Below are 27,876 nucleotides of genomic sequence, written 5' to 3'. Positions count from 1 at the left end.
TAATGCTGCCTGCAGAGTAAGGAAGCAGCCCTGGCTTTGAAAATGCTCTGCTTATATAGCATTGTTGCCCATGGGTGGAATGGAGCTAATCATTAAGTAGCTGCTTTTTCATCTGGTCTGTTCTGTGTATTTTCCCCACCACCACCTCATTGATTTCCATAATCATGCTTTCTACTTCTAGGTTTAAAAAGAGCGATTTGAAAAATATTTGTGGCGTACTTGATCTTGAAAAGTCTGGTGCAAACGTTGAGTTAATTTCTAGGATTATGAAATTCCTCTTGAAGCCCAAGTCTACAGGAAAGGTAATATAGATGTGTTCATATATCATTTTTTTTATAGATTTTTTTTTTGTTTACCAAAAAAAAAAAAAAAAAAAGTCCCATGATTGGATTTTCCCATCTTGATTTGCTTCATAAAGTTCTGCTTTTTTTTATTTTTTTTTTTTAAAGCTCCATTTAACTCAAAATAAAAAAATTTAATATTACAGGTCTCAAATACTTTGTGGTGACTATATATTGGTTTTCTTTTTTTCTCCTGTATTAATGTTTCCATAAAACATTAATCCATCTAGATGGATGAGCACAGTGGACACCTTTTTTGGACAGCAGCGTTGTCAGTCTGGGGGATGGCAGTGTTGGTTATACTAGCAGATTTAAATACACAAACAAATTGAAACCAAACCCCAGCTAACACTTTATAAGCAGTTGCACGGAAGAGTTTTTTTTTTTTTTTTTTTTTTTTTTCCATTTTGGGATGAAGGTTTTACATAAAGCTGATCGTTGTAAGCTCCCCGCCAGTGGTAAATGGTTTGTCTCATCCTTGTAACATACGTTCTACTGGAAAGCGTTTTTCTTTTGGAAAAACTGACTTGCTGGCCAATTCACCAGATAAAATTCGAAGAGACAAAAAATACATAAATGCAGCCATCACATCTTAGAATTACTAAGCTACTCTCTTGTTAAAAAAAAGAATTGTTGGCTACAATATGTTTTGGGTTGAGTACTATATACGCATTTTACATGCGGTTTTTAGGTGCACGCCCATTGACTTTTTTAGACTATTAGGCCGTTGGTGTGTTTTTTTTTTTTTTTTTTTTCTTCTCCACGAAAGTGCATCAAAGTCCTGTGTGCTAAAACGTTTTTAAATCGCCCAAACCACAGCTCATCTGTGTGAACCCAGGCTTTACGTGTAAGGTCCTTCAGGTGGCTTTGAGCTAAAGGTAATACCCAATTTTATGTTGTCTTGGGTCTCAGAACATTTTTCTTCCCAGCTACTTTTGGATGTCCCAAAGGTTAATTACTTCTTGCGTAGCACTTGGTTCCCTGGTCTATATCTCAATCCGGACACACTCTGCATGGAGTTTTCAGGGTCTCCCTGTGCTTGTTGGTTTCCTCAGGATTATCTGGTTTCTTCCCACATTCAAAAACCATGATGGGTTCATTGGCTCCTGTCCAAATCGGCCATGGCATGTGGAAGATCATAACTTTTTTAGATTGCAAACTCCTTGACAGTACTGATGTGAAAGTACAGCATGTAAAGCTCTGTGTTAATTGTTGGTGCATAAATACCTGTAATACATATTTAAGAAAATGATTTTTGTACTCTGTAAAATCCTTTTAATTTTAAGTACACATTTAGGTGTGCTGGTAGTAGGTAAGGGTTATCTAGAGTTGGCCTAGTTTGTTTCCTAGAGTGTTTTTTTTTTGTCCAATCCTCCTGTAGGCGACAGCAGGGCTTGACATATTTGCTTGAAATCTAGGAGCTAGCTATAAAAAAGTTAGGAGCAAGCAACGCGTCCCGTCCAGCTCTCGCGCAGAAGCGAACGCATACGTGAGTAGCGCCTGCATATGAAAGCGGTGTTCAAAACCACACATGTGAGGTATCGCTGTGATTGGTAGAGCGAGAGCAATAATTCTAGCACTAGACCCCTCTGTAACTCAAAACATGCAACCTGTAGATTTTTTTTTTTTTAAACACCGCCTATGGAGATTTTAAAGGGTAAAAGTTTGTCGCCATTCCAAGAGCGGACGCAATTTTGAAGCGTGACATGTTTGGTATCAATTTACTCGGCGTTACATCTTTCACAATATTAAATAAATTGGGCTAACTTTACTGTTTTATTTTTTTCTAAAAAAATAAATGCGCTTGTAAGGCTGCTACGCAAATACGGTGTGACCAAGTATTCCAACGACTGCCATTTTAATCTCTAGGGTGATTATATATATATATATATATATATATATATATATATATATATATATATATATATATATATATATATATATATATATATATATATATATATATATATATAATCTCTCTGCCACCACAAAAGGGCGCCAGATTCTAGAAGGAACCATAGGACTGCAGAAGGCCGCAAAGCTGCGGCCTCAATTACCGGCCTGAGTGGGGGTGCGCACGGAGACTGGGTACCCCAGGTCACTAATTCTAGTTGTAATTGCGACCTGGCGCCCCGGGTTGGTCGGGGTTTGAATTGGGTTTCTGTGCCCCTCAATAGACACCATGAAAGGGATTTGACAGTGAGTGAAAAAATACTGCAATATAGTATTTGATGTACAGTACACATGTATGAAAGCATAGTTGTAGTGTGAGTTAACCATTTGTTCCTGAAATGGGTTTGATTGCATCTAAATTGTTTAGCGAAACATAACATATTGATATCTGTTGCATTGGAACTTTTTAGTCGGTCCCAGACTGATGAAGCGTGGTTTGCGGTGGGATGTTTTATTTATTTTTTGTTAAACTGAGACTTCTTTGGTGATGTCTGTGTATTTGCTGCCTAATATATATTGTGTGTTTTTTAAAAACCTTATATGGTTTTCAATGGTATAGTTCACACCAGTGCTTGCAGTTCCAGGGAAAAAAAAGTAGAACATACTGCATTTTTCCTGTACTGGAATGCTGTAAAATGCACAGAAACACTCATGTCCTTCAAAGCGGGATTTCACCCTAAAAAAAATTTTTAGCCTTAGATTAATGCTCATTTTGTCAAGGGGAATCGGGTAGCGTTTTTAAAATCTAAGCAGTACTTACCGTTTTTTAGAGCGATCTTCTCCGCCGCTTCCAGGTATGGTCTTCGGGACTGGGCGTTCCTATTTGATTGACAGTCTTCCGACAGGCTTCCGGCGGTCGCATACATCGCGTCACGAGTAGCCGAAAGAAGCTGAACGTTGGTGCGGCTCTATACGGCGCCTGCGCACCGACGTTCGGCTACTTTCGGAAAATCGTGACGCGATGTATGCGACCGTCGGAAGCCTGTCGGAGAAGATCGCTCTCTAAAACGGTAAGTACTGCTTAGATTTTAAAAAACTACCGATTCCCCTTGACAAAATGAGCATCAATCTAAGGTTAAAAATTAACTTTTCAGGTGAACCTCCACTTTAAGGTTAAGAAAAAGGGGGGGAGAGGGGTAAATGCACTGGACTGCATCAAAAATGTGCATGCAAAAAGCATCCAGACTTCATTTCTGTGATGTGAACTGGCCCTTAAATTATCAAAACAAGCAGTAAAACATTAATATTATGAATATTTTAAGAAAATGCAGACAACTAATCGATTATGAAATTAATCGATTACAATTTTCATAATCGATTAATCGGCCAGTAACATAATGGGGTTAAAACAAAAATTAGCCTTTCTCTTTCGTTCATAGACGGACACAGCCTTCATTGACCTTAGGGTTAGGCTTCTTCCTACCAGGAGATTTAGGCAGAATTCTACAGCACTTAAGGTGTTAAAAACTTTCCTTCATGCCGCTCCTCCCAGGGGGCGTGGCTCCCCCAGGCATAACCCACACCCTGCTTTAGCAGCCTCAGTTTGTTTTCTGCCTAACGACAGGAGGTCAAGGCTCTCTGGAGTTCCTGGAGTTTTTTTTCTGGCGATTTTTCTCGCTTTTTTATTATTTTGTTCCTGCATTTTGAATCCTGCGATTCTTCTATCAACAGCCGACTGGGTGACAGGCTGGGTCCTCGGCCCTTGTAGTCCCCCCATGTTCGGCCTTCGAGCGTGTGCCGGCCCTCAGCTCAGCTTTGGGACGTCCACGACAGGCCCCATTGCTCCAGGGGCGGCCGGGGAACTTCGGTTCTAGGGCACACATATGACCGGTCTCTATGGCTTTGTCACAGTGTGTCTGGCCGACAGCCATGCCGTTTACGGACGTTGGTTCTGTCTGGGATACCTCCAGCCGGGTAGTCGCAGGACAGGTAAGTAGTGGCCCCTTACTCAGGTAAGTGGTCTGGCTGGTGGTTTCCCTGGGGAGGTCGACTGAGGGTCCGCCCTGCTTTCCTTTCTCCCCTTCCTCTCCTTCCTCTCCCTCCTTCCCCTGACTGGGTAGTGGCTGTGAAGGGGGGCCTCCTGGGTTTTCTTTGTTGCCACCGGAGCCCATGTGTTGTTGGGGGACTGTGTTGTTGGGGGACTGTGTTGTTACTCTGGGGGGTGCTGCGGTGTGCTGCTGTGTTCTATGAGGTAATTTTTACCTCAGACAGCGGCCGTCTTGGAAATCTCCTTGGTAACGCTGTGATTCTTTTCTGAGGTGACAGACAAAGCAGTGACAGACAAAGCACAGCCAGTGCTGCTGTGTTCTATGAGGTAATTTTTACCTCAGATGGTGGCCATCTTGGAAATCTCCTTGGTAACGCTGTGATTCTTCCCTGAGATGACTCAGCACAGCCTCTGGTCTCTGCTACCAGTTTTAGTGCTGTTACAGTTTTAGGCTGTGAAACACTGTGAATCTTCTTTGAGGATGACACAAATCACAGCCAGCACATCAGAGCACACCTCAGGTTTTTCAGCTCCCTCTGCAGCTGGGTGGGGTGGTGAATACCGGGGGCCCCCATGCTCTGCAATAGCAGCAAGGAGGTGACCAGTGGGGGTTTTCTTTTTTTTTTGTCCTGCCTTGCAGGGTGGGTGACTCAGCGCTGACACTATGGAACTCAAGCTATGCCTGAGTTAACCCTTAATGCCCCTTCCCCTGCCACATCTGTTATGTTGGCTGTACTGGGTTTCTTGCCAGTTTTGAAGCAGCTGGTGCCCGGATGGGGGGTAAAAAAGCGCCCCCTCCCTGAGCCTGCTTCTGGGGATGACACAGAATCGCTGTTTTTTTCTGGTTCTGTTATGTCAGAGGCTGCGGGTTTAACCCTTATGGATAGTGAGGATGACTCTGCTGCAGTCAGTTGCTGGCAAGAATTTGATGGAGCTCTTGTTTCTGCGGTGCGTGAGACTCTAAAAATTGAGGATGTGGCGGAGACACCTCCGTGTCAGTACCAGCAGACTACCACGCACCGCTGAAGGGTTTCCTTGTGTTCCTTATTTGGACTATGTTATACAAGGAATGGGATGCACCGCAAAAAGTTTGTCAAAAAACTTTGCAACCCGTTACCCCCTTGAGGGGGGTTAAAAAAAAAAAATAGGTCTCTCCTCCGCCAGTGGATCCCCCTGTGTCCAGACTGCGCATGGCCACCACGTTGCCTGTGGAAGGGGCTCCTGCATTTCAGGATCCCGCTAGGAGAGTGGAGGCCGTGGCCCGCTCCCTATTCACGGTGGTGGGTTCAGCGGTGAGGCCGGCTCTGGCCGGGGCCCTGGTCAGGCCCCGACTTAAAGGGCGAAGCTCCTGCTGCAGGAGCTGGAAGAAGGACCTCTAAGGTGGCCTTGGTGATGGCCGTTAAGGGTGAACGGTCCTTTTGGGTCTTCCCTGACTGGCATCATTGAGGATGCCACGGGTGGTAAGCGCATGCTGTTCCCACAGTCTGGGAAGGGCTAGGGACCTCGCCCTGTACAAGGACCCTCCTTGCCTACCTCCGAGCGTTTTTTCGCTCGCCCTGTGCGGTGGGGGTAGGTCCACATGGTGCTTGAATCCCCACTGCGGGGTAGCAGCGCACCTGATACTGCATGCCTAACAAGTCTACGGACATGCCTGCTTCCGCCTGAAGGTCTGCTCCCGCCCGTGTCTCGGGTGGGAGACTGGCTTCGCATTGCGAAGTGTTTTCCTTGGGGTACAAGATTGAGTTTCTCTCTCTTGTCTGCCAAACAGGTTTTTTCCCTCCGGCTTCTGGCCTCCTCCGGTTCGCCGGTTGACTCCGTCAGGGGCTGTCCAGGTTCTTCTGGTCAGGGGAGTGATTGTGCCAGTTCCCTCGTTGGAACGGTCTCGGGGTTTTACTCCATTCTGTTTGTGTCCCCACGGAGGATGGGGCCCTGTTGATCCTGGGCCTCAAGTCCCTCGTTTTGTTTTGTCAAGGTGGTGTCGATTCGCTTGATAATAGCGGCACTTCATCAGGGGGATTTTCTGTCATCCTTGGATGTCATGAACGTGTACCTGCATATCCTCAAACCACCGGAGATTCTGTGCTTTGCGGGCGGGGGGGGGGGGGGGGCGGCCCATTTTCAATGGTGTCCTTCCCATTCGGCGGGTTTTCGCCAAGGTGCTCGTCTCGATACTGGCCCGGCTGTGACAGCGGGGGTTTGTTATCATGGGATGTCTGAACGACATTCTCCTACGAGCTTCTTCGAGCTCTGCATTGGTGGAGCCGTGTCTCACGTGTCAGGCTCTCCGAGTGTTCGGCTGGTTTCTGGATTGTCCTGAAATCAGGGTTGATTCCGTCTCAGGGATACCTGGGACTGGTCCTGGATTCCTCCGGGGCGGGAGTGTTTTTCTCCTAGCGGAAAAACTTCAGACTCTGCTATCTGCTGTGCAGCAGTTGCCGACCCAGAAGCGGTCATCTCTGCGATTCTGCAGGAAGGTTCTGGGTGAGTTGGTAGCCTCTTTCGAGGCGGTTCCGTATGCCCAATTCCACGCCAGGGTACTACGGAGGGAACTGCTGTCACGATAGGACTAGCTTCCGTCATCTCTGGATTACCAGATTCAGTTGAGTCATCTGATCATGTCTCCCCTGGTGTGGTGGCTGCCGTTTGCGGTGCTTCGGGCCGGAAAGTCATTTTTCTGCAGGCCACTGGACAGTGGTCACGACGGATGCCAGCCTCTCCGGTTGGGGAGGGGCGCTTGGGGCACCCAGTCAGCCCAGGGGCACTGGACTCAGGTGAAGTCCTGCCTACTGATCAACGTTCTGGAGCTCCGAGCAATCAAGCTTTGCCTTGCCAGGTGGTCCCTGGATCTACAGGGCCGACCGGTCAGGATCCTGTCCGATAACACCACGTCCGTGGCGTAGGTTGATCATCAGGGAGGCACACGGAGTTCTGTTGCAGCGACGGGGGTCGCGCGCATCCTTTCGGTGGGCCGAAGGGTCCGTTCCGGCTCTATCGGCCGGGTACATTCCGGGAATACGGAATTGGCTAGCCGACTACCTAAGTCGCACTGCACTGGGCCAAGGAGAGTGGTCTCTCCACCCGCAGGTGTTTCGGGGTCTGTGCCGAAAGTGGGGCACTCCGGACGTGGACCTTCTAGCGTCCCGTCTCTATCGGTAGGTGCCACGGTTCGTGGCCAGGTTTAAGGACCCGTGGGCGGACGCGTCAGGCGCGTTGGTGGCTCCTTGGGGTCGCTGTCGCCTACTTTACACCTTCCCTCCTCGGAAGCTTCTTCCTTGCCTGCTGCGCAGAGTAGAAGCTGTGGGGATTCTATCGGTCCTGATTGCCCCAGATTGGCCGCGTCGCTTCTGGTAGGCGGACCAGGTGCGTCTGCTGGCAGACGCCCCCTAGCGTCTTCCCCTGGGAATTGATTTTCTGTTACAGGGTCCGATCTTCCACCCTGTTTCACAGCCACCGGCCTTAGCGGCGTGGCTGTTGAGAGCCAGGGGCTTAAGGACCGAGGCCTATTGGGCTTAAGGACCGAGGCCTATTGGGCTTGGTGGTCTCTACCGTGCTGCCTGCACGGAAGGCTACCTGACGTAGGTTTTTTTCCTCATACATGGAAGGCCTACTTCTCTGTGTGTGGGGAGATGAACTGGCACTCTCGTACATGCGTTGTGTACAGGATTCTGCTGTCTTTGCTGCAGGGAGTGGTTCAGGCTCTCGCCTTGCGTACGGTTAGGAGCCAGATTTCTGCTCTGGCTGTTTTTACTTGCAGCGACCCTTGGCATCGCACTCCTGGGTGCGTGCGTTGGGTCAGGGGGTCTGGCAGGTGGCCCCTCCGGTGCGCCCTCCATTACCCCTATGGGACTTGAATTTAGTTCTTTCAGTGCTTCGGGATGCTCCCTTTGAGGACATTCGGGAGGTTTTTTGTTTATTGTCACAAAAGGCGATTTTATTTCTGGTAGCAATTACCTCAATCAGACGGGTGTCAGTAAGGATGAGGTGGTGCTGCGGCCGCAGCCGTTTTTTCTCCCTAAGGTCGTTTCGGCTTTTCACTTGGATGTGGACATTGTTCTTCCATCCTTATGTCCTCAGCCGAAGAACCCGAAGGAGGCCACTTTACATTCTTTGGATGTGGTTCGGGCCCTTCGAGTTTACTTGTCGGCGACAGCTCCGTTCCGGAAGTCGGACTCGCTGTTCGTGTCTGTGTCCGGTCCCAGTAAGGGCCTGGCAGTCTCGTCGGCCACCATTTCCAGGTGGATCCGACAGGTTGTGCTTCAGGCCTATGCCCTGAAGGGCGGGCGCCCCCCTTTCGGGTCATGGCGCATTCGACCAGGGCGATCGGGGCCTCTTGGGCTTTCCGACACCAAGCCTCTGTGTTACAGGTGTGTAAGGCTGCGACCTGGTCGTCGGTTCACGCTTTTTCAAAGTTTTATATGGTGGATGTAAGTGCATCTTCTGATGCCTCCTTCGGCCGCAGGTGTTACAGGCGGCAGTTTAAGGTTGGAGTTCCTCCGTTGAGTAACTCCTGTTTTGGTTTGGGGTGTAACCTGTTTTTGCTGTGTTATTTTTCCCACCCCTCGATTTTTTGACACTGCTTGGGGACGTCCCTAAGGTCAATGAAGGCTGTGTCCGTCTATGAACGAAAGAGAAAAAAGGATTTTTGTACTCACCGTAAAATCCATTACTCTGAGTTCATAGACGGACACAGCACCCACCCCTCCTTTGTTTGTACTGCTTGTTACGAACTGAGGCTGCTAAAGCAGGGTGTGGGTTATGCCTGGGGGAGCCACGCCCCCTGGGAGGAGCGGCATGAAGGAAAGTTTTTAACACCTTAAGTGCTGTAGAATTCTGCCTAAATCTCCTGGTAGGAAGAAGCATAACCCCAAGGTCAATGAAGGCTGTGTCCGTCTATGAACTCAGAGAAATGGATTTTACGGTGAGTACAAAAATCCTTTTTTTTATAGTACAAAAAGCAAATGGCTACTGTAAATATTACTTTCACTGTTCCACAGCAAAAAAATGAAACCCTTACAATAGCGATTATTTGCTCTTTTTGTACTTATTTTTGTATTTTTAACCCCATTATGTTACTAAACATCTCAGGCCTGGGTTCACACCTTGCATCCTTGATTTTTTTTTTCCCGGCTGTTGCGTATTTGGAAAGGGCAAGGACTTTTTAACGCAAAACGGGGCTATATTTTTATTTTTTTTGTTCAATATACTTCATTGGAGAAGCTGCAGAAAAGCATGTAATGTGTTTTTGCAGCAATTTGTGTTTTGTAATCTGCCCAACAACAAATTGGGTCAAAAAAAATGTAAATGTAGTATTTTTAATTTTTTTTAAGGCTATTATCCGATTAATCAAAACAATAATCAGCCAACTAATCGATTATGAAAATAATCGTTGTTTGCAGCCCTAGTTCTGGCTCATAGGTGATGCGATTTCTTTTTGCTGCATGGAAATACCCTAAGGTGACTAGGCTGTACTGGTTTAAATGTATTTGTTTTCTATTTAATTCTGTGTTTGTTTTTTTGTGTATCCTTAGTCCTTGCCAAAGTCCAAGTCTAAGACTCCAAAGAGCAGTAAAAAAGAACGTAGCAGTTCAGGCTCAGCACGAAAGTCTAAAAGCAGTAAATCCAATGTAATTTTGACTGACGAGTCTAGCAGTGAGGATGAGAAAAAGGATAAAGAGTCTTCCGAGGAGGAAAAAAGCGAGGAAGAGGAGGAGGAAGAGGAGGTAGTATAGGCCATTTTTTTTTTGTGTTTGTTTTTTTTTTTTTTTTTTTTTTTTTTTTTCTTATGCTTTTATTATAACTGATCCAAATATCTTCTCTAGCCACCAAAGAAAGTTGCTAAAAAGGAAAAGGCCAAACCAAAATCAACACCCAAGAGTAAGAAAGCCACAAAATCTGCAAATGTAAAGAAGGCAGATAGCAGTACTACAAACAAGAAGAGCCAAGCTAGTTCCAAAAAAGGTAAACTGTAGCTAAAAAAAAAAGCAAGGTTTTGTCCTAGTTCTTATTGGAGTCACAAGGGTTATTAAAAGAGTAATTCGTAAACTCTACACTGCATGTAGATTTGTTTTAGTAGAAAAGGGTAAACTGGTTGTATTATAGATGGTTAAACACCTCCATATATCCAAAAAGATCGTTTGTATCTAGCATGTTTAAGTTGATGCTGTTATTAAAAACTGTTAAAGCCTAACTTCAGGCAAACACGAGATTCTAAATTGTGCATCACTTTACCTCTTAAGCCTGGTACACACTAGAAGTGGTCGTACTTCTTTTTACAAAACTGGGTAGAGGGGTTATATAGGGGCTGCCATACTTTCAAGAAATAAACTTTACACACTGTTCAAAAAATTCATTATACTTTTATACAGTTTTGATTATGGGAGCTTATGATGGGCATTAACAGTAGGGATACACCAATACCATTTTTTAACACTGAGTACTTGCTGATACCTATTGCCTAGGAAGACTGTGTAGAGGGGTAATAAAAATTATACTTTTTACTTAAGAATTACTATTTTTTTTCCCATTGAATTACTAAATTCAAAAATCATATCCAACAACCAGTCCTTGAAGTTCAAAGTCCTTCAAGTACAGACATCTTGAATACAGTCTCTGCATAAAATCCAAAAATACTGCTGTACAGTATATCCCATACAAACATGGGAAAAACTGGACAAAGGAGAAAACTAAAAGGTCCAGCTGATAAAAGTAGTTCACCTTATTGTCACGTGTAATTAAGATTGCCCACTCACATGCTGCTATGTGTGGATAGGATCCCAGGTGCATGACTCGACAACAAGCTCCTGGCCAGGGAGAAAGGGAGCAGATGTAATAGCTGGGTAAAAACCGGAGGATACAAACAATGAGGTGATATCCCACGGGGACAGACCAAGAGTGGAACACCCCCGGGGATGAAGGGGCTACTATAGGCAGCAACGGACAATATAGAGGGTCAAAATACAAATTTTATTGAAGGTATAAAATATAATATTGGGTAATTAAATAACAGAATACTTCTTACAATAGCTAATCCTAAAAACCAACCGCTAATTGCCGGGCTGTATTGCACCAATAAACAGTTTATTGAGTTGCGCAGACAAACACTTAAGGACATATACTAACATAAACGACAAATAACAAAGGCAGTCCAGACGCCAAATAATATGCACTTGCTGGAGTTCCCGCACAGAAGTAGCTGTATAACTCAAATTAAGTAATCAAAGATAAAAATAACGGGATTTTCCAGCATGTGCATCCCCGTGGGGAACAAAGAGGAATATCGATAGTGTAATTCTGCCTAGTAGCTAGAATCTGATCCTCAGCCATTGTGGCAGTGCCAAGGAAGTTAATTATATGTAGCTCTCATGGATCTGTAATGCATAGTAGCCATCAATTGGACAGTCCCATATGTGAACTATTCAAAGAAGCGTCTCTATATTCATAATTGGCTCCAATTGCTTCAATATATTGTTTCTGTTAGCAGTAGACCAGAGAGATCGATAAAGTGCTTGTGCTAGTGAGTGTCTTAGTTCAAAAAATATATAACAAGTGTTTAAGGACACTCAGTGTCGCTGTAATTGGACTCCTCATAGCGATACACTTGACAGTTCATAGGCACTTTAACAGCAGCTTATCAGCTATCCATAGAAAAGGTCTTCCCACTTCCCGACCGCCGCATGTAAATGTACGTCCACAGAATGGCACGTACAGGCACATGGGTGTACATGTACGTCCCCGCCTTCTAGCAGGTGGGGGGTCCGATCGGGACCCCCTCCGCTACATGCGGCGGTCGTGTTCCCTCGGGGAGCGATCCAGGACGACGGCGCGGCTATTTGTTTATAGCCGCTCCGGAGCTGAAGAACGGGGAGAGCCGTGTGTAAACACGGCTTCCCCGTGCTTCACTGTGGCGGCGTATCGATCGAGTGATCCCTTATCTAAGGGAGACTCGATCGATGACGCGTTTCGCAGACGAAGCTACGCAATGCACGTTGCGAAACGCGTTGACGTCACTGCAGTATCCAGATGCCGTTGTAGCTATTCCCCCACATGAGCGGGTGATACGAAGAGGTTCGGCTCCACACGGCATTCGAGTGTGTGAGCCTGCACAGCAATGTGTAAGCAATTCAGTGCTAGTCATATAAGGAGCACGGCACGCAAATAACAGCTCGACAAACCACCCACCCATTCCCCAGGAGAGGCGCATCTTGACATCGCAGACGCCGGCATACAGGGTACATCTCACCTTGTAGGTAGTGGATAAGTCCGTAGATCCTGAGTGCTTTCAGAGCCCTTCCAGCGCCCGAAAAACGCTAGTAAAGCACCGCTAAGATCCTAACGTATTGGGGTGTTTTTGCAGTGCCTCTGTGAAAGGGCAAGGCGTTTTTTACAGTGCATTCTTTTTAATGGAAAGGGGCGTTTTTCTAACCCTAAAACGCTGTAAAAATGCTTCAGTGTGAAAGGGGTCTAAGTCGGTTTTTTAAGGAACACGCTATCCTGCAAATGTATGCATCTAGGCTGAGAACTTCTCACACATGTGGTATCCCCATACTTAATTGTTAAAATGACAATTCTGGGGAAAAAATAATGTAATTTTCTAAAAATTGTGACCACTTAAAAAAACATCAAATGCTTCGTACTAAATGCCTTTGACGGTCTACATTCCAAAAAGGTGGTAATTTGGGGGGTATATGTACTGTCCCGGCATGTAAGGGCATCAAGAACCGAGACGCAGCACATCAGGATTGATCAATTTTAAGATCTTGGTACCATAGGTTTGTAGATGCTTTAACTTTACATAGCCAAAATTAGTGAATATTTTTAGTCTATTTTAACAAAAAGAAATGTAGCAGAATACATTTTGGCCTAAATTGATGAAGATTATTTGTATATCAAGCTGAAATGTGTTAATTTTCTACTTTATTTTTTATTTTTTTATCGTATCGTTTTGTTTTGTATAGCAAAAAATAAAACCCAGTGCCGATTTTAAATACTACCAAAACATTTATTTTGGGTACAGTATTGTATGACTGAGTAATTGTTGTTCAAAGTGTGACGGCACTCAAAAATGGACTGGGCAGCAATGGTGTGAAAGTGTCTGCCATGGAGTTGGTTAAAATACAATATATAGACTTTGCATATGCCTTAATATATTAATCTGTTTACAGAGACCATAGTAGAATCGGAAAGCGAGTCAGAAGACAGCTCAGATGATGAGCCCTTGATAAAGAAGGTGAATAAACCACCCACTGATGAAGAGATCCAAGAAACGGTGAAAAAGCTTTTAGCAGAAGCAAACCTGGAAGAAGTCACAATGAAGCAAATCTGCAAAAAGGTATGCTCAGGATAAATTTTTTTGTGTGTGGTTTTTTTTTTCTCTCCAAAATGTTAGGGCTGCACTGTTCATTACAACAATGTAGAGCTGACTTTTAATAAACACACTCCCCTGTCCCGCTGTCCAGCGATGTGGCCACCCAAAGCCTCCGCTTCTCTCCCTCTCCTCTCTGCGGTTCTGGTATTGTAAGTGTGGGCACCCACCTGTGACAGCTTGCAGCTTCGCTTTGCGCCTTCTCAGTCGCCGGACCATCTTCTGGAACCTGTGATGTGTCCCTGAAGATTGCAGGGAGGGAGGAGGAGTCGCCTAGGTGGCGAAAGTGGAAGCCAAATGTAAGGGGGTGAGGCGCACTTAAAGCTTAAGTTCCACTTTTGGGTGGAACTCCACTTTAACAAGGAATTAAAAATCTAGAAGCTGAGCTTCTGCATTCTGTTAACATGGGGAAACTGTGTGTCCCACTTTTTGTTAGTGTCTGCCTAAGGCCAGCTCTAAACCAACGCCTAGAAAGCTAAAGACATATTTGTTAACATTTTTAGGTATGCTGTATGAATTGGAGAACACGCTTTTTATTTTATTTTTTTTCCTCAAATTTGACTGCCAAAGTGGAAATGCACTTTATTATAGAAAGTAACAACGCACAAGGTCTTTAAAACTCTGTTTCAACTTCTTGTTTACTTTTTTAGGTGAATGAGAGCTATCCTACTCATGACTTGTCCTCAAGAAAAACTTTCATTAAGGCTACAGTTAAAGAGGTATGTGTATAGGAAACATGAAAAGTAACAACTAGGTATATGTGGTCTAAGGCCTGGTTCACAGTCGTGCGATGCGGTTTCCTGCATCACACCCGACTTGCATTCACACTGCTATATGCGAACTGCTGGGGAGTGTCAATGCAATAATGACACCCCCATTTCAGCTTGCATATCGCACTGGAACTGTCAGTACGGACATGAATCGCATGGGTATGAACATCCATGTGATCAATTCTGGTGCGGACCAAAAAAAGGGCCCTGTGTGAGTTTAGTCCGAATGCAATTTCAGCCATACTATCTGTGGCTGAAATCGCATTGCACGGACATTGTATGTGATTTTCACTGCGGTGCGAATCGCATGCAATTTTGCACCACGCAGAAGTGTAAACTGGCCCTGATTCTCAAACAATTGTAAGTCTTGGCCCTCGCTTACATGGGCCCTACAAAGGCGGTAGTTTTTCATTCACATGAATGTGAATGAGTGACGTGGCTGGGTGGGTGGGCAGTTGAAAAAAGGAAACAAATGCAGCTGCCACACGTAAGTATTGGTAAGCTGGAAACTTTTAATACTGCATTATGCGTGAATAGCTTGGGCACAGGTTCACTTGTTACATCTGGTGTGCCTACATACTATTTATTATAGACCTTAAATTTCAAAGGCACTGCATTACAATATGCAGATTTTGATGCTGCCTTGTAGTTTCATTCTGGCAAACACATCTCCACCCCTACGTCTTCCTCTTTCCGATTGGTTGGCAACCAAGATGGTCTATCTTACTAACCAATTGGGAGTTGCTGGAGGGATGGGCCAGCTTTCGAAACTGCTAGGCAGTGTGGAAATTTGCATATTGGAACATCCCACACTGTACAAGGTTGTGGTTTTATTTTTTAGGGACAATTCTGGTACTTCTTACACACTGAAGTAGTGGTGCCTATAGGTTTTCTTGTGGAAATTTCTTTAGTGTGTTCAGCTGGGTAAGCCTCGACACAATTTTTTAATACTGTTTTTGTTTTTTCTTTCCTTTTCACAGCTTATTTCATGATTCTTTAGAGAACTATATTTTATACATGGAAAATACATGGACTGTTGGATTATACTCGTTATACTTCATATATGAGAATGACACCAGCAAAAGTGTATTTGTTTTTACCACTTTGGGTACAGTGTATTTTTAAGCAGATTTTGCTTTGTTTGCGTTTAAAGGCCTATGTAAATTGCTTAATTAAAACCTATTTTTACAGTAGTATCCAAGTAGTATACTTTTAGCTATCCATTTTTTTTTTTTTTTTTTATCATTCTCTATAGTTTTGCAATCCTTCTATTTGCATTGCAGCTGGAAGACATTGCGCACGTCAGTGAGTTGTGGGGTTTCCTTAAAAACCTGTTCCTTTATACCAAGGCTGCCAATGTGACCACCTATTAAAAATACCAGTGTTCTGGCTTTTGAACCAATAGTTTCAGTACTTTGTCACTGACCTGGAACAAGTCTGTATTTTATTTTAAGTTCTGATTCGCTGACTTTTCTCATCCGCATGCTTTTTCCAGATCAGTGGGGTTGGTTTGCAAAGGGGATATGCGCTATTTAAATTTTATTTTGTAATTTTAGTAAAGTGATATTCATTTTGGCTTGGCGAATAAGGTGAATATGTACAAGCAAAAGCTGTTTTTGTTTTAATATTTATTGCATGGAATTGGGTATTCAAATTTGAATCTTGCTTTCTAAACAAACAACCTCCTATTCCTTTTTAGTAAATCAACCCTAGTGCCTCAAACTATTAAAGGCAGAGGCAGCTAGCAATATTGGGTGGACAGCAATGGCAGCCTTAGTATTTCTCGCTACAAGTTTTCTTAATTTCATCGTATATAGCAGAATGACGTGCAGTTTCTCAATGCAGCCACTTTTTGTATTGGACCTATTAAAATTAAAGCTGGATGATGCTTCTCTAATCGCTTTTTGTCTTTAAAGGCCAAGTTCAACTTTTTGAATAATTGTTCTATGCAGTCAAGGGGCTCCATACGCTACCGTTTTGGATCAAAAAATTGCTTCACGTAATTGTCATACCTGTAAGCCTTTTTCAGCATTCATGAAGCCTGGTGCAAAAACATATTGTTTGCAATCCCCATCCTGGTTAGTTGGTAGAATGTGGCAGACATTGGTGGTGTTTTACTAAAACTGGAGTGCACAATCTGGTGCACCTGTGTATGGTAGCCAACTGGCTTCTTTCTGCAGCTTGTTCAATTAAGCTTTGGCAAAAAAACAAACTGGATTGGTTTTGGTAAATCTACCCTATTGAGTGCACGCCCCTAGCATTGCAGTGGGCTCTTCCCCACCCCACCCCACCTTTACAGCAGCTGAGCTCAGAGAGAAGGGAGTGCATGCTCCTGTTTTTAACTAGGGAGAGTGCTAGCGCTTGTGATTCTGGGGGAGAGTCCTCAACACCTGCTGTGTCCTAGCACTAGCCAACAATATGGGAGCGTATCTGTCAGGCTCCAGGGGTGCAGCAAATGATCTTTAAGTATGGCAATTGCATTAATTAATATTTTTTTAAACCGCACAATATATTTGAACCTACTGGAGCCCCTTAACTGCATAGTTATGGTGAACTTGGCCATTAAAGACTCAAACTTGAACAGAAAAGTTACCTTTCCTTGGCTCAGGAATTTAAAATATCTTCCAGCACTAGAAGGTGTTACTGACCATGCCACCTTAAAGTGTATGCATGTTTTTTTTTTTTATTTCTTTTTCATCTTTTTACATACATGGGATTGGACTATGTTGTTGAAGTTCCTTTGTTTGCATAACTTTAAATTGTGAGATTTTAAGCAGTCATTACGTCTTATTTCTATGCACTCTGCATATGGGTTTCAAGAACTTTGCATGTAAATGTTGCTGTTTTTGTACTTTTTCCATGTTCTAACTTTTTTCTTTTTTTTGTGTGCAACTCTGGGAGTGTTACTGGAGTAAATAAAACTGTAGGGATAATATGAAATTTTACATGCAGCTGCCTGAGATTGATGTTTGAGAATCTGATCACCTATTTCGGTGATATATTTACTGGAGGACGAATAAGATCAGGGTTGTTAAAAGAAAAACTGTCCAATACAAGAAGCTTTTCTTCTCACAACCTTGCCCTCTAAAATGACCTAGGCTTTGGTTGGCAATTTTAATCCGACTTGTTAACAGCAAATTGTATTTTAGTGTAAAATTTAGGGGCTAGCAAATGGCAAAAGTAGAATTCAAGGGGTGTTTTTTTTTATTATTTTTTTTTTTTTTTTGGAAGGTGGGCATAGATGAGAATCGATTTTAAGATTTTGTGGTCTGTGTTCCTATCTGCAAGATTCACACTCCGCCCACCTATGTGTGAAAATAAATGACAGGAAGTTATTAACTGTCCAACATAAATGGAAATCCCAGCTCCCAGGGGTGTCAAACAAAACTCTTTTATCATGGGCCACATCAGCAGCAGGGTTGCCCTCAAAGGGCCGGGTGTATCTAGAGTGGGCTATGTACTTTCTGTAGAGTTTAGAAGTTTGGGTGTTGCAGGGAAACTGGGTGCGAGAGACACATGAGGCCGGATTAGGCCCCATGGGCCTTGTGTTTGTCATGTGCTCTAATCCTTCTTCATATTATTAAAAAACAACAATTTGTAAACTGAGTTCTACTTTAAATTTGACCACATAAGATTAAAATGGCAGATAATGCCCTAGCCTCACTTGTACATGCTCGTGTGTAACTGAATTGTTGATAGAAGTTGTTCCATTAAGCTTTTACTCCGGAGCTAATAGTGTGCAAGCAGTTTCTAAACAGTGGGGAAACTGATTCAAACCTGACTCCATTTGAGAATGACTTCACATTTTTTATTAGGGGCTCTGACATATTTGGATGCGTATGGATGTACAGCAAGATTATGCCTGTGCTGGCAGCAACTGGGAGCTAGAATTACAAAATACACTGTATACATAAGTGCTGCCATTTTACAGGCGCACAATTATGGGCATAATTTCCCGACCGTGCAAGTTTCACATTTAGTTAATCCCATAAACTACTTGCCCAAAAAATCCAAATCTCATTGTTTACACATGTAAACCTGCTTACTGCGCATTTTTTATAATTTCCTATAGGTAGAATTTACAGCAGCTGGGCTACTTTGCCACTAGTACAGGCATATACTATGCTGTTCAGCCATTAACCTGTAAAGACAACGATGTGCAAAAGTTCTAAACACTGCTAGAGGGGTCAGGGATGGCTTTCTTTCAGCCCTGTTACTGCATAAAGCGGAGTTCCAGACTTTTTATGTTTATTAAAAGTCAGCAGCTACAAAGTGTAGCTGCTGACTTTTAATAAACAGACACTTGCCTGTTCCACGGTCCAGCGATGCGGCCGTCCGGAGCTCTGCTCCTCTCCTGTGACAGCTTTCGGCTTCACGGCCGGACACTCCTGCATGCATGAAACTTGCTGCGCTATAGGAGTGGACAGGCGATCTCCTGGGACCTGTTACGTGTCCCAGGAGATCGCCTAGAATGAGAGGCAGCCTAAGGCAAGAGGAGCCGCCTAGGCGGCCCGTAGGTAAAAGTGGGACAAAGTCCCGAACTTGCATGCCAAATGTGGCATGTAAAGGGGGGGGGGGTGGAGTGCTTAAAGAGGAAGTTCCACTTTTGGGTGGAACTCGGCTTTAAGAGAATATCTATAGTCTAGGAACAGGTGCACTTTACATTTTGCTCTCCTTGTATTTCTCAATGCTGTCTAGTCGCCGTGTAATCTTTTAGGGATTAGGTTGGGAAATGCCAAATTTTATTTCTAGTACAGTATTTTAGGGTGGTAATGAGTGCCAGTGCCATGGTATGGAAACACAGGGAGGAGTCCTGATGCACATATTTTAGAATTTTTTTTCTGGTTGTTCTTTTGTTGTCTGGCATTATGAGCAGTAAGTATCCTTCTGTGCCAAAGCCAGTCTCTTGGTGCTACAAAAGTGATCAAACTGGGTAAATATCACTATATCCATGTTAATGTTACTTTGATGTAGAAAATTGTTGTGAATATTTAAAATTTTGGCCATTTGTATACAGTTTAGAGACTTTGGTTAACTTCTATACCTATTTGCTGTGCATCTATTAATCACATTAATGATGCCCATCATTTTGTTTTTTGATGTGGAGATGGATTTGAAAATTAGTTGAAAGAGGTCTGTGTATCTGTAAATGGTTGTCCTGGTCAGTTACTTGTGATATATTTCAGCACAACAAGTATACAGAACAGCTGTCTGGGCATAGACCCACAACATACTTTTTTGGGTTGGGAGTTTCGCCTCTCCTTACATACTGCCATTGTCTGACAATAAGCCCTATAGTGTGTTGTGACCCACTAAATGATGGTGTACCGCATTCATAAATTCCTTTTACTTTTAATTTAGTTTACATTCTAAATTTAATTTTGAAATATCTGATTTCTTTGTGCTCTGCTTCAACACAGTACTGAATTGCAGGAAGTTTTACCTGCAGAATTACTGCTCAGACAGTCTTTGTGCTCTCTAAGGCCCCTTTCACACTGAGGAGTTTTTCAGGCGGTACAGTGCTAAAAAATAGCGCTGCTATACCGCCTGAAAAACTCCTGCCCAGCAACCTCAATGTGAAAGCCGGAGGGCTTTCACACTGAGGCGATGCGCTGGCAGGAGAGAAAAAAATCTCCTGCCAGCAGCATCTTTGGAGCGGTATGTATACCGTTCCTTCCCATTTAAAACAATGGGGAAACTGCGGCAATACCGCCCGCAATGCACCTCTGCAGAGGCGCATTGCTGGAGGTATTCACCCTTTATCGGCTGCTAGCGGCCGAATCCTGCGGCAAATCAGACGGTATAGTGCCGCTATACCGCAGCTCCCGCCCCAGTGTGAAAGGGGCCTAAATGTAGCTCCTAGCTTGCAAATGAGCATTGAAGTATCTGTGGCTGGAGAGTTCAGAGCTGCTGTCTGGTAAGTATTTATAGCTAGACAAATCTGATGACAGAATATGCAAAGGTATAGAATAGCTTGGGAGCTGCACACTCTATCCAATCTGAACTTTGTTTACAAATCTCCATTTCCTCCTGGTTTTTAAAGAAATGCCAAAATATTTTGTATGTTGAGATTAGTGTATTTGTAAAGCAACACGTTTTTGTTTTGGGACACTTGTGTTAACTTCTCATAGCTGGTGTGTTTAATTTTATAGTGTGGCTTATGTACATTGAAGGTTTCATTATGTAAAAAAATAAATTTTTGGAATAAAAAGGCTTGGCCTGTTGTGTGCATGGCTTTTTTTTGTTGTGTGTATCCTGGATTATGCAACTCTTGCCTTCCTAAACCCCCATGACAGGACTAGTAATTGGCTGCTCAAACCTTGGTGTCTTTACATAGAGGCAGGAAAAATGTCCTCAGTCCCTTGTAATGTTTGACTTGCAGTTTTATACAAAGCTGCTTCAGTCGTGATTAGTGGTGGAAAGGTATTAAAAGAAGATCACTTTAGAAAGTGTGTCTACCCAGCATCATCACTGATATGGGTCACATCAGAATCTCCACTTTGTGTCTATCGCTAATCTACTTTTGATACGATCCTAACACAAACTTGGTGTTCCTAAACCCAGGACCCTGCATTCACTATATCTGGTATTGTGCGATACACTGCACACGGAAATGGTAATTATTTTAGTAAATATAAACTTAACCCTTTTTCTCACCAGCAGTATATAGCGGTCTTGTGACCTTTTTATCTGTGTCAAGCTGAGCACTGGTTAAAGCTTGTAGGAGTTTTCATTCTCCCCTTACTGTCCGGCGAGGCTGCCTGAACAGTGCTGATTGGCCCTGCAATGATCACATGCACCCTCCCAAAAAAACAAAACCCCTCCTAGCAATACACACCTGCACACGCCTACAAGAGCATTTGAAGAATACCCCCAAGGCTCTGTTCTATCAGGAGATGGATTGGAGAGGCTCCGTTCACACCATGGCGTTCTGGAACGTCTTTTTGGCGACAGGCAGCCTGCGATTTTTGCAGAAAAAAAAGCAGAAAAATCATGCTGCGTTCGGGGTGCCATTGAAATTTAATGGTGATGGCAAGCATGTCCTATGATTTGCAATCGCAGGCAGAATCCAGGAGCATTCTGCCCATGATCCAGGATGCCTAGGTGTGAACGGAGCTCAACACTTTAAGCCAACCATAGACAGATTGAAATTTGGCTGGTTCAGCAGGAACTGGCTGAATTTGACCCATGTATGGGCAGGCTGGTTGTACTGAAGTCAATCAATACCACCATGGTGAAACAATAGTGCAGCGCTAGTGAATATTGTGATCAAAAGTTATAATGAACACACAAATGATATATAAAGTCTGTGTGAGAGCCTTGAGTCTCAGAACCTATATATAGTAGAAGTGTATATATAAAGTCCATGTGAGAACCTTGAGTCCCAAAAATAGTGACGCTGAGTGAATCAATAGATCACACCAATAAGTGAATACATTCAAATTCCAAAAAAAGGTTTTGAGTGGATATATCAACGTTGAGTATACAGTTGCCTGAAGCGATCACCAAGGCATCAAGTAGAAAAGGTAAGTATACTAAATACTCTTACCAGAGGGTGTGGACTCAGCTGTTTGTAAGAACAGTAAGCAGAGCTTTTTTTCTCAGAAAATAGGTGCAGGAACTCAACCACGACCCTGATCAGATTTCAAAAACAGTAGAAGGGTCTTAAAGGGGCATTAAATACCAGGATTGCATTACATACAGAGTGCAGAGTTCAGGGGGTTACACACAGAGTGCAGAGCTGTCACTTGTAAACACAGAAACCAGACTTCTGTGTTTACAAGTGATTGTGGTGAGCAGGCACCAAAGGGTCTGAGCCAGAGGTGGTGGAACTGAGTTCCCCCTGAAAAAAAGCCCTGACAGTAAGTCTTAAAGGCGTAGTGGTCTCGACGGGCCTGAATCTCTGCATGGGCGGCCTCCCCGGACGGCGCTGGCTGTATAGATCCTGATGAGACGAATACCAACAATCGCAGAAACCGGACACATGCGACTTCCAATGCAGGGCATATGAAGAGCTTTTATTTAAAATGAACAAAAGCATGAAGTAAGGTTAAAATCACGTAAATAGTAATAAAAGCAGTATGGGATGCTGTAAAGCGGCATCGATGCATTTCGGCTTAGAGAGCCGTCAACAGGGGCATATTACTGCACCCCCATACTGCTTGCTTTTATATACATAATGAACCGAAAACTAACCCACACAGGGGGGGGAACAGGAAATTATGTAATTGGTCTGAAGGAAATGGTGACATAGATCTACATGTATCGCAGCATCCATCATACATAAAAAAATCCAATATAATATACAGTGCCTTGCGAAAGTATTCGGCTCCCTTGAACTTTGCGACCTTTTGCCACATTTCAGTCTTCAAACATAAAGATATAAAACTGTAATTTTTTTTGAAGAATCAACAAGTGGGACACAATCATGAAGTGGAACGAAATTTATTGGATATTTAAAACTTTTTTAACAAAAAACTGAAAAATTGGGCGTGCAAAATTATTCAGCCCCCTTAAGTTAATACTTTGTAGCACCACCTTTTGCTGCGATTACAGCCATTATTCGCTTGGGGTATGTCTCTATCAGTTTTGCACATCGAAAGACTGAAATTTTTACCCATTCCTCCTTGCAAAACAGCTCGAGCTCAGTGAGGTTGGATGGAGAGCATTTGTGAACAGCAATTTTCAGTTCTTTCCACAGATTCTCGATTGGATTCAGGTCTGGACTTTGACTTGGCCATTCTAACACCTGGATATGTTTATTTGTGAACCATTCCATTGTAGATTTTGCTTTATGTTTTGGATCATTGTCTTGTTGGAAGACAAATCTCCGTCCCAGTCTCAGGTCTTTTGCAGACTCCATCAGGTTTTCTTCCAGAATGGTCCTGTATTTGGCTCCATCCATCTTCTCAAAGCTCGGACAGTACCTTTCGCACTCCGAGCAGGTGTGGAAGCAGTACTAAGTCGGCTGGAGGAACAAGGTGTCATCTCAAAGGTAGAGCACAGCGAGTGGACATCACCAATTGTACCGGTATAGAAAGCGAATGGGGACTTGTGCATTTGTGACGATTTCCGCATGGCACTGAACTCCCAACTGTAAATAGACCAGTATCCCCTACCCAGAGTAGATGACATTTTTGCCTCTTTTGCAGGGGGTCAAAAGTTCACCAAGCTTGATCTCAAACAAGCATATTTACAGTTTGAGGTCCATCCTTCTTCATGCAAGTTTCTGACCATCAACACCCACAAGGGACTGTATGAATATAATCGGATGGTGTTTGGGATAGCCTCTGCCCCAGCCATTTGGCAATGAAAAATGGATGAGATTTTGGCGGACATTCCTTTCACGCAGTGCCTGCTAGATGACATGCTCATCACGGGACGGACCGACCAAGAACGCAAGCAGAATGTGGAGCTTGTCAAGAAAAGGGTCTGAAAGTGAACTTGGCAAAATGCCAATTCATGGTGCCTAAACTGGAGTTTTGTGGCCACCTTGTGGATGCAGAGGGTATACACACCACGGTAGCCAAGGTTAATGCTTTAGTCAAAGCTCCAGCCATAACCAATATCCAGCAGCTGCGATCATACCTTGGCTTGCTGAACTATTACCACAAATTCCTGCCAGATCTGGCACACACCTTGTTGAACAAACTTTTGGAGAAACACTCCAGATGGGACTGGTCGACTGCATGCCAAAGTGCTTTTGAAGTTTCTAAGCGAAAGCTGTTGGCGTCACGCATGCTCGTGCACTATGACCTCCAGAAGCCTCTCACCTTGGCTTGTGATGCCTCACCCTATGGTCTGGTCAAAGTATGAACAGAAGATCAGCATTTCCCTCCCTGACAGGACCAGAAGCTGTGTGTTGTTTACACACACAGCTCCCAGTCCTCGCTCTGTAACGAGCGATCGTCTGTGCCCAGCGGTGATAGTGGCTTGTGTGAGAGCTGACGTAGATCTACGGCTCTCGCGCAGGGGAGCCAACCTACCGCCGTAAAACGATGGTGGCAGGTCGGCAAGTAGTTAAGAAGTTTCATCTTTACCTGTATGGTAGGGAATTCACCATACTGACGGACCATAAACCACTCCTTCAGATCTTTAGCCCTGACAAAGGCATCTCCCAGACTACTACGGCCTGCCTCCAACGCTATGCCCTATTCTTGGGGGCATACAGCTACAAAATTCAGTATCGTGGTCATGATGCCAATGCTAATGCGGACGCTATGTCCCGACTGACAGGGAGGTCCATGGACTTCTCCACCGGTTAAAAGTTGTTGTTACACCAGCCTGTCCTTCTTGGCTTCTGGGGAGATAGCAGCCCATACAACCAAGGGTACCTTTCTGAAAATAATACTCTCCTGGGTACGGTCCGGTTGGCCTGCAACTGTCACACAGGAGTATGAACCTTATTTCCGTAGGCATATGGAATTAAAGCGGGGGTTCACCCAAAAAAAAATGTTTTACCATGTCATTCAGCCGAGTTGTTAGAATGACAATCGGCTGTTTTTTTTTATTTTATTTCAGTGCCGTACATACCGTATTTTCACCGCCACCTCCGGGTATGTAAGCTGTGGGACTGGGCGTTCCTAATTGATTGACATCCTTCCGACCGGCGCATACAGCGCGTCAAGAGTTGCCGAAAGAAGCCGAACGTCGGTGCGTAGGCGCCGTATAGAGCCGACTCGCAGTCCGGCTTCTTTCGGCAACTCGTGATGCGCTGTATGCGCCGGTCGGAATGATGTCAATCAATTAGGAACTCCCAGTCTCGCAGCTTACATACCCGGAAGCGGCGGTGAAAATACGGTATGTACGGCACAGAAATTAAAAAAAAAAAACAGCCGATTGTCATTCTGACAACTCGGCTGAATGTCATGTTAAAAAAATTTTTGGGGTGAACCCCCGCTTTAACTGTGGCTGGCAACTGTGTTTTATGGGGAGACCGAGTGATCATTCCACAGACCCTCCGGAGACACATTCTGGACTTGCTACATACTGGTCATCCCGGGGGCACACGTATGAAACAAAAGGCCAGAGGCTATGTGTGGTGGCCAAACCTAGACTCAGATATCACAACATATGTGAATGCTTGTGCTGGATGTGCACAAACGGCAAGAGACCCTCCTCGAGGGTGCGTCCAGCCCTGGACTTGGCCCACGGTTCTTTGGTTTCGCCTACACTTGGACCTTGCAGGCTCGATCAGAGGACACATCTTCTTGATCATAGTAGACGCCCATTCAAAATGGCCTGAGGTCATTCCTGTTACTCAGCCAACGACTAAGGCAATGGTTTCCATACTGTTACATCTCGCTGCTACGTTTGGATACCCCAGAGAGATCGTCAGACAACGGTGCACGATTCACCAGTCAGGATATTCAGCATTTCCTGACTGCCAACAACATCAAGCACAAGTTGACCGCACCTTACCACCCGGCTACAAATGGTCAAGCAGATGAGCTCCCCCGATTCAACGCCCAACAAAAGGTATGGGCCCGATCTTATGGGGCTTCCAACACCCATTGGCTTCCTGCTGTCATTGCAGTGACTTTGGGACCCAAGATGTACAAGGTCCACCTGGAAGATGGTTCCATTTGCAGACGTCATGCGGACCAACTGCATCCTCGTTCTCAACTGCCCGAATCCCTGATGCCGGCTGAACCACTAGTATCTCAAGGATCTGCTCCCAGCCAATCAGGATGCACGGAGACTGATGATTGGGGGGGACTCTGAACTTTTGAACTCGGCTCCAACAGAGCGGTTCACCATCTCCTGTCCGTGGAACCCAGAAGATGCTAGTGGTGCTGGGCAGAGGTTAGCAGTACTCTGCCCTGCTGTCAGCACTTCATCTTTGGGGATGGCAATATCCAGATTTTCCACTCCTGATTCTCTGACATACTGCTGGACAGGCACCCCATGCAGAAACAGGATCATCAAGGCCTAGTCAGCACTTGCTGCATCCGCCATAAGACCTCTGCGTCCATAGCTGCGATTTTGAAACCAAACACCCCAAGCTATTTTTAAGATGCATTATGAGTCTTTTGTAGATTCAATTTTTTTTTTTTGCCACAAGTTTTTGAAAAATATTGAAAGAAAATTAAATGCATTTTTATTTTTTTACACTGTTGTAAATTATATTTCTAATACACAGCATGGGCATATCTTTAATTACACCTCAAAACACATCCCGTTACTCCTCCTGAGTATGGGAATGTGTGAATTTTAAAGCCCTACAAAATGGCAACATTTTGAAAAGTAAACACCCCAAGGTATTTTTTAAGTGGCATGGTGAGTCTTTTTTTTTTTGGTGCATGTTTTGAGAAATGTTAACAGAAATTTTTATTTTTTACACAAAGTTGTTAATTTAAAGTGATTCTAAAGGATTAAAAAAAAAAAAAAAACATGTTGCACTTACCAGTTTTGTGCAATGGCTTTGCACAGAGCAGCCCCGATCTCCCTCTTCTGAAGTCTCTGCTGGTGCTCCTGGCTCCCCCCCCTCCTCTTCTAAGTGCCCCCATAGCAATGTGGGGCACTCGTGCAGGCTCACTTCTGAGCCATTGTGTGTGTGTGTCCCCGTCCATCAACACACAGCATGGCTCGACCCAGCTCCATGCATTTTGACACAGCTCCCACTGCTGCCATGATATTCTCTCCAGGGAGAATTTCACTGACCCTGTACCTCATTTTGTTTCATTTCGCCCCCTGGATCCCCCGTCTTTTCTTGAATTTTAGTACTTTCTAGTTGCTGACCTGGAAGAATATTGAACTCTTGGACCCACATGCTTTTTCTCATGTAGTGGTTTAGAAATTACCAAAGTCTGGGGAGCTGCATGATAGTCTACATGTTTCTATACTGACTGGTTTTCTTGACGCTCATCATCACAGAAACATGTAATCGGTTATGCTGATCCTCCTGGTACTTTCAGCAATATGTAGGTTCAAGAGTTTAGATTACTTTTAGGTCAGCAACTTAGGCCGGCCATAGACGGTTCGAATCTTGGCTGGTTCACCAGGAACTGGCGGAGATTTGAATCGTGCATGGGCACGACTGAATGTACCAAGTTGGTCGATCGATCAGTTTGGATACAACCAGGCTGCCGGATTTTTCATGCGATTATCGTTAGTGACTGGTATAGCCACTAGCAATAATCACTGTATTCTCCTGGCGGGGACAGCTTTCCCCACCAGGAGAATACAATGATTCAACAGGAGAGATTCCCTCTTGTCAACCTGTAGTTGCAGGAAAGAAATTTCCTCTGTGTATGGGCTGCTTTTGACAGTAATGAAGCTAGACACTACTATGGCAGCTGGGAAACTATCCTTTTCAAAAGGAGAATAGCAGTGTTAGTCTGTGTACAATACAATTATGTGAAGCTTGCATTTGCAAAGCAGACTAACGAAGGAAACATCCCAATGTCAAACGATTAATTAACTCTGCTCTCCCGTTGTATAAGGCCACTTACTTGTCTAGAG

The 27,876-nt window shown here is 44.2% G+C and overlaps 1 protein-coding gene across 2 annotated transcripts in view; it reads left to right on the top strand.

The window, feature by feature from the left end:
• Positions 1 to 16,009, top strand: part of DEK (DEK proto-oncogene) — a 32,931-nt gene extending 16,922 nt beyond the window's left edge. Inside the window, exons 6-11 of one of the 2 annotated variants that reach the window (XM_040353777.1) lie at positions 182 to 302; positions 9,810 to 10,001; positions 10,101 to 10,239; positions 13,443 to 13,609; positions 14,293 to 14,361; positions 15,393 to 16,009. In XM_040353777.1, coding sequence (XP_040209711.1) covers positions 182 to 302; positions 9,810 to 10,001; positions 10,101 to 10,239; positions 13,443 to 13,609; positions 14,293 to 14,361; positions 15,393 to 15,404 — 700 coding nt within the window. In that variant the 3' untranslated portion in view covers positions 15,405 to 16,009. Of the gene's footprint in view, positions 1 to 181; positions 303 to 9,809; positions 10,002 to 10,100; positions 10,240 to 13,440; positions 13,610 to 14,292; positions 14,362 to 15,392 lie in introns of those variants that run through there. The other variant, XM_040353778.1, reaches the window with a different exon arrangement.
• The last annotated feature ends 11,867 nt before the right edge of the window (positions 16,010 to 27,876 follow it).

The sequence above is a fragment of the Rana temporaria genome, chromosome 5, assembly GCF_905171775.1.
Source record: "Rana temporaria chromosome 5, aRanTem1.1, whole genome shotgun sequence".
NCBI classification, from domain to species: domain Eukaryota; kingdom Metazoa; phylum Chordata; class Amphibia; order Anura; family Ranidae; genus Rana; species Rana temporaria.
This window is presented reverse-complemented; position numbering and strand designations above follow the sequence as displayed.